The sequence below is a fragment of the Letharia lupina genome (assembly GCF_014066315.1).
Source record: "Letharia lupina isolate WasteWater1 chromosome Unknown contig_1, whole genome shotgun sequence".
NCBI lineage: Eukaryota > Fungi > Ascomycota > Lecanoromycetes > Lecanorales > Parmeliaceae > Letharia > Letharia lupina.
This window is the reverse complement of record NW_023502970.1, coordinates 40,368-57,412: the sequence shown is the minus strand read 5'-3', so window position 1 is coordinate 57,412 and position 17,045 is coordinate 40,368. Positions and strand designations below refer to the sequence as shown.

General features: G+C 29.6%; 3 protein-coding genes across 3 annotated transcripts; 1 reads left to right on the top strand and 2 right to left on the bottom strand.

Moving 5' to 3' along the window:
* Positions 1-1,308: 1,308 nt before the first annotated feature.
* HO133_000003 (uncharacterized protein) lies at positions 1,309-2,295 on the bottom strand (the record flags this gene model as incomplete). The annotated part of the gene is made up of 1 exon (XM_037290943.1): positions 1,309-2,295. The coding sequence occupies one exon, from the start codon at positions 2,293-2,295 to the stop codon at positions 1,309-1,311; it is 987 nt and encodes a 328-aa protein (XP_037157817.1).
* A 2,214-nt stretch (positions 2,296-4,509) lies between these two features.
* HO133_000002 (uncharacterized protein) lies at positions 4,510-5,715 on the top strand (the record flags this gene model as incomplete). Its single annotated transcript, XM_037290942.1, has 1 exon — positions 4,510-5,715. One exon carries the CDS (start codon positions 4,510-4,512, stop codon positions 5,713-5,715), a length of 1,206 nt encoding a protein of 401 aa, XP_037157816.1.
* A 560-nt stretch (positions 5,716-6,275) lies between these two features.
* HO133_000001 (uncharacterized protein) lies at positions 6,276-7,508 on the bottom strand (the record flags this gene model as incomplete). Its single annotated transcript, XM_037290941.1, has 3 exons — positions 6,276-6,614; positions 6,701-7,063; positions 7,119-7,508. The coding sequence occupies 3 exons, from the start codon at positions 7,506-7,508 to the stop codon at positions 6,276-6,278; spliced, it is 1,092 nt and encodes a 363-aa protein (XP_037157815.1).
* Between the last annotated feature and the right edge of the window lie 9,537 nt (positions 7,509-17,045).

The window sequence follows — 17,045 nt, the reverse complement described above, 5'->3', positions numbered from 1 at the left end:
TAAAATATTAGTTTAATTATTATCTATAATAATTTTTTTTAATATATTTAATATAAAAATTAAAGTTAAAATTTAAGAGTTCTTTATTAATTAATTATTATTAATTTAATTTTATAAATTCTTTATTATTTATTTTTATTTATCTATATATAATCTTATAGTATTAAGATTATTTTATAGAAGTAAGTTATTACTATCTTTCTCTCTAGCTAACGATATATATTTCTTCTCTTTACTCTTTCTCTTATATATAATTTAAAAACTCTTTCTTTTCTTTTAAAAGACTTTCGAATAATATTATTTCTTTTTTTTTACTTATAAGAGAAAGTAATTAAATATTATAAAATTATAAGATCTTTATCTTATTAATAGTATATTAGAGATTTCTTAAAATTAATTAAAAGTATAATAAGTTATATTTTAGATAAATAGAAAAGAAAAGTAGCGCGATAATACTTTAATATAGCTTTAAGAGATCTATATACTATAAAGAATTATTAACTTATTAATAAAATAGAATTTCCTAATAAAATAAAGGTGATTTTGAATAATATAAGATCGTTTCTTCTAGATTAAGACTTCTTTATAGATTTTATATTTAATATATAAATATTAAAAATCTCTTTTTATTTAGCTATTATTTATTAAAAGATAAAAAATATATATAATAAAAGCTTAATAGATTTATTAACTAATTATTTAATTTTATATATTTAAATAAGTAGTTATACTAACGTTATATAGAGTAACTTTATAATTAAATTATTATTTTATAATATAAAATAGTAATTTAATTTATAGATAATCGACGAGGCTAATAATTACTCTATATGATTAGCCTATTAAATTATTACCCTTTTCGTTTTGAATTATTCTTTTGAATCACGTTGCTAAACCTCTCTACTGAATAAAGCACTACTAGCAATACTGGGAAAGCATTACGATAGCATAGCGACAGCGACAGCGTGGCCGTGGAGGCCTAAAATACAGCTAACCTACAGCTATCTACCACGAATTTGGCTTCTGCGTGCATTTGGCGGTGGTCACGGCGAAAATTTGGTGGGGTGGCTGCCAACGAGGAGTATGTGCGGTGCCAAGCCTACGCTAGTGGCCCTATGAGTATCCCTGAGGCATCTCATGACAGAGGAGAAGGGAAGAAGAGAGTGGGGGGAGACCGCTGAGAAGGATGAGTATGACACGAAATCATGAATTGCAAATGTTGCCTCTATTCAATCTACCCACGCTATCGACTCGCCATCACTATCAACTATTCCTCAAATGAAGCTCCACTTGACAACGTCACAAAGCTCACTCGTTGTACGGCGGTGGGTTCTGAGTGAAAAAGGATGCCCAGTTGTTAGTATCCGAACCTGCGATGCAGTTTTGACTCATCCAAGCGTCTAGCGACATCCAAGCGTAGCTATCGGCATTGATCTCAGTGACGGCGGGGTTATCGTCTTGGTTTGGATCAAGAAGGCCATGCACACGCGGAGGATCGTTCGCCGGCTCCGAATCTGCATTTTTACAGTCTCCGATAGTCTCCCCCACAGGCGTATTAGGGCCAATGGAGCTGTAGTGCATCATTTCATGCAACGCGATGCGCGAGAAGGAGTCCATCTTCGTGCTAGGAAAGGGGTCCAAAGAGGCGCAGTCGACGTCGCTAGCTTCTCCACGGGTCCACGAGAGATCACAGAAATGGATCTTCTCGAGGTCGTCGACTTGGTCCTCGAGTGTATAGGCCAGGGTGCCCTCGACGGTGCAGTCAGACGCCCCTGGAACGTTCGCGGCAAAGTCTATCGAAGGGGTCAGAGGAGATTGCCAAAGAGAATCGAAAACAGAGGAAATTGGAAAGCGGAGCTGAAGCAGCTTACCAAGATTATCCACAACAAACGTTCCGACAACGGTTCCGATAGCTCCGTCGGTGCTGCTCGCGCCTGCGATTAGACCTAAGACATCTTTGACATTGGTGGGGTAGTCATCTTCGTCGTCGCTTTCCGGGAAGTAGCGTTTGTAGGGCGCATTGACGTTCTGAGCCGAGATTTGGCCATAGCTGGAGATGGCGCGCATTTCGCCACCGCAGATGACATCGTGAAGGGTCTGGAGATGGACCCTATCAGTGGCAACGGTGGTATTGAAGTTCAGGTACTGCCACTCATTGCCGCAAGCACTGTCAAGCGGGTAGGCAGAAGGCGCGGGTGCATCGCGGCGGAGGACTCGGGATGGATTGTTGAGGATAGGACCAGCGCGAGTCAACGCTACGACAAGCGCAAGGGAGATGATATTCAACAAAGACATTATTGAAGAAGATGTATTGTTGCTAGAGTTGGGTGGTAGATTAATGGAATCGTGAATAAGGGGAGCGAGAGGCGTGCTTCTGCTGAGTTGGAGTTGGGCATTGACTTGTTATTTATATCAAGTCTCTGTCAAACTTCCTGCAGATAGTCTTCTCAAGGACAAGAAAAAAGACCTCCTTCATTGCCTTGACTGCGGATCCCCGAAGGAAGGATCCCCAACTTTTGGGGATCCGCAATCATCAAGGCAAGATGCCTTACGGTCTGAGAATATAGCCTCTTCTCATACGCAGGGCAACGGACCTTACAGCCGGAAAGGGCAACCTCTCCTCGTATAAACGGTAACATACCTTACGGCCGAAGGATATAGTCGCTTCTTCTATGCAAGACAAGAGACCTTACAGCTGGAAAGTGCAGTTTCATTCAAACGCTTCTTAGCAAGACGTCACTACCAAGCCAGAAGACCACAGACCATAATGAACAAGGCGCTTGTCCGTTATAAAACTAGAGTAGGATAGCATAGCATTTCGGAGGTTCATGAGTGGCTTCAGCCGAGTCCGAACCGCTCCGTCTTGGCAATTCCCCCGGATTACGAGACTTTCTATTGCATCAATGTTAAAGTATCCGATAGCTGAATGTGCAATGATGCACTCACCTGCTTCTGCTTCTGCTTCTGCTTCTGCTTCTGCTTCTGCGTCTGCGTCTGCGTCTGCGTCGGAGATGGCGACAATAGTAGATAGGATTTGCAACGGAAAGATTTTGAAGACTTGGTTCTGCCTATATCTACATCTATATGCAGTCAAGAGCGCTCCGGCCGTAACGCTTTCAAGTAACCTTTAGACCTTACCGTATGTACATGAATCGCTTGGCTGCAGCCTTATATGCGTTTTGAAGTGTCGATATTTCAAAAGGACCCTGGGCTGATGAGCGCTTGTGCCGGCTGCAGAGTGCCCGGAGCAATCTCTGAGCCGGTGTAGGCACTGAACTTAGCTTCAGTTAGGGATGACTTTTTGGGTCAGTCTTCCGTACGGAGTAGCGGGAGCGGCAATTAGCACCACCACCACCCTAGTTCCGAGCCAACATCGGCTCGAGCCCTCACATAATCAGCGCTTAGCTCTTCCAGGTCTTTGAGGGCTGAAAATCGACTTTGTCGCAATGTTCCAGGAAGCATCCCGTATACATAGGCCCCATGCTCATGCCACGGGGTCGCCGTCGGTGATGAGTCCCCGAGAAAATTGGCTGAATCGAGCGGTTCCGGCTCGAAATTGCGTTGAGGTTTACGCTGAGAAGATACAGATATCCCCTTTCTTGTGTTCGGCACGTCTACGCTAGCAGGGGTTAAATATAGAAATTATCATTTATCCAATGATCGCGGTTCACTACAGCTTAAGATTTTACTTACTCATGAGCGCGGCGACGTCGATCTGACCAATCCATGCCCCTACATTTGACCCCTACTAGCGTGTACGTCCCGGCCATAAGGAAAGGGATATTATTGCGCGTAAAAACGGCGTCAAGATACTAGCACAACCGCCCTACCGATCTTTAAGTACTTGTACCTTATCTTACAAAATAAGAATGATCACATGCTGTCCATATCGGTAGAAGAGAATAATGATAGTCTTGTTTCTATGGATGTAAGAGGATTCTTAAGCATCCTGGGCCAAGCCTACTATACTACTTAAGGAATTGGAATACTGGGTGTCTGAGTGTACATGGAACAGAGAGGCTAGAGCTCGGCCCTGAGAAACGAGGAAAAAGCTTCGGGGTACATTGCAGAGTGTAATGGTGTCTGGTTGCAATGGAGGATTTGGAATTCCTCAATATAATGTACATAGCCGTGGTTTTACGGGATCACGATTATCTGCCGTACCTCAAATGGGGTACGGATGCCGAACATGGCCGTAAGGCCGAGTGGGTAAAAACGGTTGCACTCTGGGCTACGCCTTTCAATGGGAAGGGGTACGAACAGGGGCACGGCCCTCCGATGTAGCAATTACACACACACACACACAATTAAGGAATAGCTTCGGGATGGCGGGGCGATTGCCATTGCAAGCCCTAACTTGGTCTTGGCCTCACACTCACACACTCACACTCACACTCACACTCACACTCACACTCACACTCACACTCATACTCATACGCACATTCACTTATACTCACAACAGCAGCAAGCACCTACACCTACACACTACGAACATCTGCAGCTACAAAGATGCGCGAGTTGCGAATCCACACAATCATCCAAAGTCACTTCAAAGTCTATGACGCCTCGGGTAGACACCCCTTCAGCATCCTATTCGGCCTCTGTCGTCGCTCAGACAAGGACCCTCGGCCATTACTCTTCGAGACTGCAGGCTCGGCAATGGATGTCCCGTATGCGCTGGCAAATGGCTTACTTGAAATAAAACAACAAGATCCTCAAGACGCTAAGCAGTGGTTGCCAGTAGATCTTAGCCGACTGAACCAAGTGGCTCCGAAAGAGTCGTACTGCCTTTCCCTGTCATCCCCGATCAACAGGAAGGAACCCTACAGAAAGCACTTCACGCTATATCACTATGAGATCCATGAGCATGGTCCGTTGGCATCGATTCTGAAGCCGGGAAAGAAGTATGCTATAACACTGGCGAGCAAAGATCTCGGCGTGATACTGTGGACGTCTAGTGATGGAAAGAAGTTCGTCGACAATGGTGAGCAGCCAAGCTGTGATTCTGAACCAGTCAAGTTGGTCAATAGCAAACCTGGAGCCGGTAAAGCGGAATTCGCGGTCGTGGAGAGCCTGTCCTGGCCACCAACAGTAGAGACAAGAATACGTCTCTGCGTACCCTCCTCATCCTCTGATACCGCACCTGCCAACGCTGGGTCAAGCAGTCGCACCGCCTTGGAAGTCTCTGTCATCAATCACGGTTCTGACGCCGTCACTGTGCAGACGCGAGGACACCAGCGTTTCCTGATTCCCTGGGGTCTCCTCCAACCCGAACCTGGCGCTTGCGACAACCGCATGAGTATTATCGACGCCACGGCCCATACACCGCCGACGTCCAGTCTACAGGTTGTTCACTCTGTGACTGGGGAAGTAGTCCGGGAGAACAACGGACAGCGCGGTATAGGCCCGTTAATGGATCCTAATACTGACAAGCGACCAAAGGCTGCGGATGTGGTGACGTTGAATCCTGAGGTGCCGTATCTTAGGGAAATTGATCTCGGAGCGTTCGTGGATGGGTTGGTGGATGGGAAATACACGGTTCAGATGCGACCAGAACGTTGTCGGTGGTGGCCTGGGGAGGTTGAAAAGGAGGAAGGCGAGGATGGGAGGGTGCCAGCGCAATTTTGTAGGAATCTCAATCCTCCTCTGATGCTTGAATCGCAGGATAAGGTAGAGCTACGCATAAGAGATGGGACGGTGAAGCACAATATGTGAGATGTCTGCGAGAACGACTACATTTCCAAACCTGACCCTTCCCTCGTTGGCGGAGAGCCTGAACATTCTCTGAGCCTACTGGAAGCTATTGATTTAGATATAGTCGGCCCATCAACTAATTTTATAAACATGGGTAGTGCTACCGGATTAAAGGAATGTCGAATTACTTTGATGGAAAGAGTCTAGTTCCGACAATCTATGTCGTAGATATATTGTATGTGTTCTATGGCGCTAGTCGGTTTATCTTCGATGTCCGGTCTGTCTTCTCTGAATTTCTCTTGCCGTAGAGGTCTTGCGATTAAGATAGAGGTAGACTCTTATACAAGACAAAACAAGTACAAAGGTCATGCCATCTAATCAATGAACATTTGTCACGGTGTTGAGAAAGCCTCGCATGAACACTGAAGAGGCTTTGTAAAGTTCCGCTAGCTCACAGAAAGCACCCGTTGCTATGCCGTATAATCTATCTAAAAGCTCTCGTCTCACGAGTCAATGAGGTGCTAATCTGATTCGCTTGCTAAAGACAAGGATCACCGCCACTGATTTTCACAAAGGCCTCCTTAGCCCGATTTCTGCCGCTTATTGGGCGCGAAGCAGACCTCATTCTCGTCAATACCCGGGTACTTGCGCTTTGCAATGACCTTTGCCTGCTTTTCAATCTCCATCCGACGCGTCCTGCACCCCCAATCCATGATGTTCGCCATATGCATGCCGAGCTGTTCGTAATCCCTATGCTCAGTCCGCATCGCATAGGTCTGTATCGTGTGGGCGTGCCAGTGCTCCACCCCGTTCTCCCATTCCTCCCGCCAGTGCACATGCATCGTTGCGGTTGATGGGGAAAAGGCGAGAGAGAAGGCAAGCGTTGCGGAATCCGCGGTACTTTGTAGTTTATCGTAAGCCTGTCACGAATATCAACAAGGCACTCGTAGATGAACATTCGAGGCCATCGAACGCAGACCTGTGAACATGGGGCAAGGATACATACAGTCCCGGCTTTCTCCCTTTTCGCGATGAGCCTATCGTGCTCCTCTTCCTTCTCCTTCTTGCTCAGATCCAGGGAATGCTTTACGCCGTCCGCGACTCGGTTCCACTGATGATGCCCGTTGACTAGCACTGCACCCCCACGGATACATTGATTCTCCGCTTCTCCGACCACCGCGTTCAGCGTTTTGACTTCCACTAGAAACCAGGGCAACTCGACATCCTTCGCAAGCTCACAGTGGTAGGTGTCGAGGATACCACGACAGGGTGAATCGATGTCTGCTTTCCACAAGCCGTACGTGACATCAGGGCGGGGTTGTTCTATGCGAGGTAGATCTTTAAACATGATGTCCGTGGTTTTGCTGCCCTAGAAAGATCGCGAAGTCAGAGATCATTGCAGCCTTCTTGAAGAATGACCTTACCGTATGTGAAGTGTCGGGTATCATATCTTTGTTAAGGTCGGCTTCGAAGACGCAGTCAAGGAAATCCATGCTCCAGGCTCGTTTCACCCATGCCAATGCATTGTCTTCTCCCTGTGGCGAAAGCGGCTTCTCAGTAATGTCACGGAGCTTTTGCTGTCGTAGGATGCACCAGACATTGAACACAAGCGTTCTTTCCGTAGAGCCACAGTATTTGCGAATGGCTGCCTTCAGCAATGGTGCGTTGTCATTTGACGTTGGTGAATTCCTCTGCGATGTAATAATCTCACGTGCCTTGTCTTTAATTGCTTGTCCACCTCTTGCTAATGCATCTTCGTCATCGTAATAGAAGCCTCTCGATTTAAGGTTCGCACGAACAGTTGAGACGTTCATCGCAAAGGAAGCGGTTTCTGAGCAAAGTGATTGTGAGTCAGGTCTGAGGCACTCTGAGTGCCAATCCGACAAGTCGAAGTCTTGAAAGCTATCAGGATCGACTGGTGTAAGAGGTGTGAATGACGCGTCAGCGATGTCGACTCCCTCGGGTCTTCGAGGAGAGAGATCGAGGGGGGAGGGAGAGCGCGAAGGAGGGTCGTGAGGTGGGGTTGAGGTCGAAGGCTGGTTCAGTGGCGTAGACTGAGAAGGGATCTGATGGGTGAAGATAGACTGTCTCAGATTAAAGGCATGTCAAGTATCATGAGCAGAGGTGCACAGAGCAAATTCTCACATGTTGAAGTAAAGTGTCTTCGGTCAAGGACCACGATGGCCCTGCGGTATCAGTCATGTAGTCATTACCCATACCTCTGGACGGTATAGCGGTGGATTCATTCAGAATTCGGCAATTGCTGTGAGTAAGGAAACAAGAATCAGAGTGGTGTGGAAGAAGAAAGAAGATGAGCGATGGTGAAGTTCACAGAGCTCGGGGGTGTCAGAAGTCACCGTTTTCCGAGGTTTACCCGGCTACTGCTGGCTCCTAAATACATTTGCCTCAGTTCTCAGCCGTGTTCATACCTCTACTGGCTAGTCCCTCAACTCTAAGTTTTAGCGCCAAGCTATTTTATTTTTTTAGTATTTTTCGATATTTAAGCGATAGTAAAATAGAATATATTTAAGCTTAAAATAAAATAATATATTTAATCGCGAGTATAAGATATATTCTCGACGTAGTCTTTATTATATTTAATATTTTATATATTATCTTAATCTCTTAACTTTATTAATATCTTATTAAGTTTCTTTAAATTAATTTACTAACTTCGTAACTTAACGATAATAGATCTAAGTGTAAAATGATATAATCTTATTAAATATACGTTATTTTCGTTTATGATCTATATAGATTTTTAAATTATATTTTCTATTAATTAATATCTACTTACGCGACGTATTTATAACTTAATTCTCTATTATTATAATTTATTTTCTAATATAAAATAATAAATTTAAATCTTTTCTATCGAATATATTACTTTTTAAGATTATTTCTCGAGAATTTAATAACGTTAATATAGACTTTTAAAAAACTCGTAAAACTAGTATTAGAATTTGAGTATTACGCGATTATAATTATAGTTAATTAATATTAAACTTCTTTTATCGATAAGTTTATATATATATATATATCTTCGTAATATATAATTAACGTAAATAATTAAGTAAATTATAATACGCTAATATTCGAGATTAGTTTAACTTTAAAATATTAAGAAAATTAAGTTAAGTTAAGTCTTTTATTATAATATAAATCTTATTAAAAGAAAAGAAAATTAATTAATTAAGAATAAATATTACGAGTATATTTTATATTTATATATTCTTTAATATAGTAAGTCTATATTCTCTTAATATTATATATTCTTTAATATATTCTTTTTTATAAACTAGTCTTATTATAGTCTAGCGTATTTAGCGAGAGACTTCTTATTCTATATAAGCTCTCTCTCTCTTATATATAATTACTTCTTACTTAATTATCTTAATTTAATATATTTATATAATTATTAGCTCTATATTAATTCTAATAATAAAGAAGAATAAAAAAGAATAGAAAAAAATCTATATTAATATAGATATATTTGAAAGTAACTTATAAGTATATATATATTATAACTTATAAGTATACGCGTTTATTAACGTATTTCTAAAAAACTTATTACGCTTAAAATACGTAATTAAAATTTATATTTAAATTAAAAATACGAAATTTCTTATATTTTTCTAGAATTAAGTTAAATCTACGTATAATAATAAGATTTATACTTAGATATATTATCTTTTTAATTTATAACTAATTACGTCTTAAAAAGATATAAGATTTTTTAATAGAAATTACTTATTTTTTATAATATAAAGAAGAGAGAGTTTCTTTTAAATCGATTAAAAGAATATAAAATATAAAATTTATAAGATATTTTAAAGATATAAGAAATTTATAAAATATTACTAGAATATTTTATAGATTTTAGAATTATATTAGTATATATAAAAGAATAAAATAGACTTAAGCTTAAAAATCTTAAATTTATATAAATAGCTAATTATAAATTTAAGTTCTCTACGCTTTTTAATTAGATCGATAAATTTATTATAAATAAATAAATTAATATTTATAACTATTAAAATCTCGCTCTATCGCGTCTCTCTTATTAAAAAAATAGATATATATTATTAATATATAGAATAACTTTTTTATTTTCTATTTAAGATTTAAGGTTTTTTTTAAGTATATAGCGTATATATAAATTAATTATAATAAGATAATTTTTTAATATAGATAACTAATATATTAAAGACGAGATTATAGAATAATATTTTAATAAATATATTATCGAGTATAATATAGAGATTTTAATTATTAATATTTTAAAAGTAGTAATATTATTAATATATATAAGTAATAATAGATTAGAAATAAGAGACGATATACTTTTAATAGCGAAGATAATTTTCTAATATTTATTATTTTAAAGATATTTATTAGAATCGATATAGATATAGAATTAATATAGATATATTAAATAAGATAATTAGATATTAGATAACTATATAAATAAAAGATATTAAGTAATAATAGATATCTCTATTAAGATATATTAGATTCTATTAAACTATAGAGCTAAATAATCTATTAAGTAAGATATAAGATACGCTTATAATATTATTCTCTTTCTCTTATAGAATTATATCTTTATAATTAATAACGAAAAAAGTAGCAAAAATAGTATATATATAAGCTCGCTTAAAGATTAATGAAATAATAAAGAACTTTTAATATTTAAGATCTTTAATATTTTAATATTTCTCGATAATAATATAAATAATAAGAGCTTATATCTTAATTTCTAAATTAGTATTATTATTAGTTAGAGATATAATAAGTATAAGAATCTTAATTTAAAAGAAATTAATAGAATAATAAGCGAGTAGTAATTATAAGTACTTTAATAAGTAATAATAATTTTTAAGTCGATATTTTAATATAAATAATATTAATAAAATAATATAATTTAATTAATCGAGAAGTCTTAAATTAAATTAAATTATAGACGTTAAACTTTAATTTAATACTTAAATATATTAACGTAAATCTCTTTATAATAAGTTATCTAATTAATATTAATTATATTTAATAATAATAATAGTAAGATTCGCGTATAATCTAATATAGTCTCGAAATATATTAAAAGTTATATTAATAAGAAAATTTAACTTAATAGATTTAATATAAAAGCGTTATAAAATAATATTAATTTAAAAAATTATTTTATAATGATAAAAAATGAAGATATTATAAAATATCGAATAACTTTAATTTATTTAAAAATACGATATTCGAGATATTATCGAGCTTAATAAGTTATTTATAAATATTACTTATAAAAATCGTCGATTATATCTTAATAATTTTCAAATTCGCTATTATTCGAGTTATATTATTTAAGATTCTTATTAAGATTCTCTTATTTTATCTTATATTTAAAGTAATTATTAATAAATTTAAAGATAAGAATCTTCTCTATTATCTATTCGATTTAATTCTTAATAATAATATACTTTAATAGAGAATTAATTTATTTAAATAGAGAGTTTATCGATATAAAGATTAAGAGATTAAGATAAAAGATATTATAGATCTTTATACTTACTAAAAGCTTTAAGCGATATAAGATTTTTATAAGACTTATTACTTTAAATAAGCTATATCTCTTATTATCTAGCTTTTAAGATAATTAATTTAAGATAATATTCTTATTATTAAAAAAGACTATATTATTTATTTTAAAAGTAATCTTTTAATATTACTTATCTATTTAGATTATTATAATCTTTTAAATATAATTTATATTATTTTAAATATAATTAAGAATTTATTATATATATTTAATAATATCTTTTACTTAAATAATATTAAGATATTTATAAATAATATTATAGTCGATAGTATTTAAATTAAAACTTATTTCAAAATAAAAGCTCTTATTTATAAAGAATAGTAAGATATTTATAATTATAAATATAGTATTATTATCGATAAACTCGATAATAAGTAATTATCTAGATTAATTATCTTATATATAATTATAATATATTTAAAGATAATATTTTATATTCTAATTAACTCGTTTACTTTGTCTATTAATTTTAAAATAAAAGAAGACTATTAATAAGTTAGCGTTAATTCTAAATTATTTATAAAAAGATTTTTATATTATTAATATAAATTAAGAGCCTCTATCTAAAATTATTAATACTAATAAATTATATAAGCGAAAGATCTTCTTAAATAATATATTAATTATCTTTTTAGCTATAATTTCTTTATTTATATTAGAGTATACGATATAATATTATTTCTTAATAAATCGATTTATTATTCTTTAGATAGTATTATATCTATTAAATATAGATAAACTTATTATAAAGTCTATCGAGATATTCTATTATTACTTTTAAGAAATTAGTAGAGATTATAATAGATTATATTCTTAATCGCGAGAAGTCTTAGATTTATAATAAGTATAATAATTTCAAATATAGATAGAAATAATAACTCTTATATCTTATTAATAATATTCTTACTTAAATAATTTATAAATATAAATTATATTAAGATATTTATATAAGAATTAATTATATACTTCGCGAATAACGTTAATATATAAATCTTTTAATATCTATAAGCGATTTTTATAATAGAGTATCTTATTCTTTATAGAGTACTTATTAAATATAACTTCGCGAAGTTTATTCTTATCTTTTATAATTATCTTATAAATCTTATTATAAAACTTATTAATCTTATTTTTTTAGATTATTTTATAGAAGATAAGATTATTAATAGTATATATTTTAATTTTAAGATTATTAAATTTTTAATAGTTAAATATAAATATTATTTAATATTATTACTTTAAACGCTTATTCTTAAAGCTATTTAATTTAAAATCGACTATATATATAAATATATCGATTTTAATATTTTAAGACTTTAAGTAATAAATAATTTTAATATTAAATTTAAATAATATATTTAAATAGCGAGCTTAACGACGATTAAGATCTCTTTTTTTAATAAAATATATTTAATTTTTATAATTCGTAAAGATCTTAATAGAGATATTAATAGACTTTAATTTAAAATACTAATATTTAAAATAGCGAATAATAATTAATAATTCTTTATTATAGATTTAATAATTATACTTAGCTAAGATAAGATTTTTATTATAAAAAACTATCGAGTATAAGACTTTATTATTATTATATTAAGATAAAATATTATCGTTCACGTAATTAAAGAAATCTATTTTAAATATAATATTCTTCGATTTATCGAAATAGCGTAAAATCGAAACTCTTATAATAATTATTTTAAATAAATAAAAAGCTTTTTAATAGATCGATAATTAATTAAATATTACTTTCTTAATCAAAAATTTTACTATTATTTTTATAATTTTTAAAAAATCTCTTATAAATCGATAATAGAAGTTATAAAAGTTAATAAAATTTATATCTTCTTTAAATTAATAGAGATAGATTATTTAATAATAGCTTAAATTTTAATAGAGTTTATTTAAAGACTATTAATTAAAATAAGAAGATCTAAAAAATTTATCTCTCGAATATAAAACTCGCATTTAAGGATATCTATCTATAATTCAATTTTTTATAACTTTTAAAGAATCTTTCGAATATATAATATATATTTCTTTCTCGATTAATTATAAATAAGAATATTATTAAGATAGACTTAATAGAAGTTATTTAGATATTTAAATAGAATATTATTTATATATTATTAATAGATAGCTAAATTATTAATTAGATCGAAGAAAAGTATTTAATATTTATATATATTAAGAAAAATAATAAATATAATAAAATTCTTACTATTAAAGTATATATATAATTTATTAAATATAATTATAATATTTAATCGAGTAAGATATTTATAGCCTTAAATTCTCGCGAGAATCTTATCTATTAATAAAATTAAATATTAATTTCTCTTAATAATAGTATTTAGTCTTCGATAGTTTATATAAAAGTATAAGCTTTTATTTAATTTCTAAATAAATAAAATAGAGAATATAAATAAAGTATAACTAGATATTATAAAACCCTTTTTTAAGTACTTATTTAAATACTTTTTAATCTATTCTAACTTATAGCTCGATATAGAATAGATTTAACTTTTCGATAATTCGACGATATTAATTTTATTAAAATTCGAATTATATAACTCTTAGCGTCTTAGCGATTATATAATATAATCATATAATATATCTTAGCGTATTTATATCTAATTACTCTTTTCTTTATAATAACTCTATAATTAATAATTAAGTATTTTATCTTATATTTCTATAGATTATAAGTCTAGGCTTTACTCGATAACTATTATATTATATCTACTATTTATCTCTATAACTATAATTACTCTTAAACTTTTAATATTTATCTTATAATATTTAAAGTCTATTATATAAAAATAGTAGTAGCTATAAAGATATTCTTTTAATCTTCTTAATAAAAATATTTTCTCTTCTTAAAATAATTGTAAATCTAAGTAAATATAATTTATTAATAATATAAGAGATTAAGAGTTATTTTCGTTTTTACTCTAAGCGAGTTAAAATATATTATCTTTAGTTAAAATATTAAACTCGCTAAATATATTAAGTATATAATTATATTACTATATAATTAAATTATATTATTAAATTTTATTAAATTAGAATACTTAATTTTATTAAAAGTAAAGTTATTTTATATTAATATTAACTTTAAAATTATATATTAATTATTAAATTAATAATTATTAATTAAAAGTAGTTAAATATTAATATTAATAATCTAATTATAGTCTAGAGTATTTTAAAGCTAATATTACTATTTTCTAATATATTTATAAATTTATTAAAATTAAAATAATAAGAATATCTTATTAATATTAGCTTCTAAATTTTTAAAAGCCTCTTAAAAAAAAGAGTTAAAGCTTTATTATTAAATTCTTTTTTTATAATTATTTATATTTTATTATTATAATTATAAAGTTAAAATAATTTTCGAAATTTTATAATAGTAATTAACGATATAGATATTTTAAATTTAAATTTCTAAATAAGTAATATAAGAAGAGTATTAATCTTTCTCTTAGAAGAAGATCTATATATTTATAATAATTATATTTTATATAATTTTATTAGATGTTAATCTATATTTATAAATTATTCTTATTATTAAGTATCTTTTATTTTAATTAAATTATCTATATCTATTATAACTCTATATATAAATATTTCTTATTTTTTATATAAAAACTCGAAGTTTAAAGATAATAGTTAATTAGTATTAATAAGATTTTTAAAAACTCTAATAACGATTAAAGTATTTATTCTACTTCTATTATTTTATTAAATAATAATTTTATTAACTCTAAATTTAAAGTTAGTAAAAATATTCTTAGCTCTATAAGTAATATTAAGCTATTTAATCTTTATATTAAAAAATCTATTTTATTTACTTTAAAGTTACTTTTAAAATCTTTCTCTAACTCTATTATCTTATCTAAAATAATAATTAAATTATTATTATTATCGCTATTATTACTCTCTTTATTAATATTCTATATATTATTATCTAGATTATTCTCTAATAATAATAAATCTAAATAATTAATTATAGCGTACTATAATTAATATCTCTAATTAATTCTAATTTAATAAGAATAATTTCTTTTTAATCTTTATCGCTATTCTAAAATCTAGCGTGAAATATATAAAATAAAAATAAGATATTAAAGATTAATTAATACTCAATAATTTTTATTTTTTATTAAAATTATTAAGCTTAAAATTTATATAATTATTTTTTAATATTTTAAATATAATAATTATTAGCTTATCGAGATTAATTATAATAATAAGGATTTTTAGATAATATTAAATATTATCGTTAAATATTATAAGTTTAAAAGTTTTAAGCTCTATATAAAGCTAATTCGCTAATTATTTAATATTATTTTTATTTCTAAAAGAGATATTTATTAATATAAAAAGAATTTTTATAAGATTATTATTAAAATCGCTAATTTATATAAATCGCTCGCTCTATTAAAGCCCTTTCTAATTTAACTCTTTTTTATAAAATTTAAAAACTTTTTTAATATCTTTATAATAATTTATATTTAAATTTATAAGCTATATAATAATAAGATTATTAAATTTAATAAAATTATCTATATCGCGATAAATAAAAAAATTCGCTTATTATTATTTAAAGATGATAATATTATTATATACGCTATTTATAATAATAGCGATAAAAATAAAAATAAATAATTTATTAGATATTATAAAGCTAACGATTTAAAAATTAATCGCGAAATTTATTTTTTATATAAAGTCGTTAAATATAAATTTAAATATTTCTTAATTAAATATTAAATTAAGTTCTTTTATTTAAAATTTAAAAAGTTTATATCGAATAAAAAAAAAGAAGAAGATTTAAATTATTATAATTAATTTTAATAATATAGAGAAGAATTTTAATATTAAGTGTAAGCGTATTAAAGAGATATTCTTTAATATCTTTATTTTAGAGAAGAATAAGTATCTTAATACTAACTATATTTTTCTAAAAAAATTTAATTTAATTATATATTATATAAATTTTAGTTTTAATAATTTTAATATTCTTAATATAATTAATAATAAGAAAGTTATTAACTTAATAGTTATTAATTCTAATTTAAAGTATAACTTAATAATAGCTAACTTCGCTAATTTATACTCTTATATAATAATAAACTTTAATTACTCTCACTATTTCTTCGCTAATTATTCGATATTTATTATTTATAAAAAGATTTACTCTTATTCTATTCGCGATATTAAAGATAATTAAATTTAGTCTCTTAATTATAATATTATTAGTTTAAATTACTCTATTTAAAATAAATATATAAATATTACTCTATTTAATATTTTATATATATTCGATATAGATATTAATCTTCTTTTTATTAATAAACTTTTAAATATTAATATCGTAATTAATTTTTATAAGATTAATTATACTTTAATTAAAGATAATTTAAAGTTTATAAATATTTATAATCGAGATTTATTCTTTTTAAATTTTTAAAATAATTTAAATAATATTTTAGCGATATATAGTATTTTTTTAAACTCGATTTATTAATTCTAATATATTTATATAAATTATTTAGATTAATAGAATTTAAATAGATTTTTTATTATAGCGATAGATATAGATTTTACTAAGAATATCGTAAATAAATATACTTATAAGTGCTATATTATAAGATATTAAAAGATTATTTTTTATATTAATTCTATTACGCCTAATATATAATTAAGCGAATTTATTTATAGCGATTTTATAAAGTTTTTATTCTCTATTAAG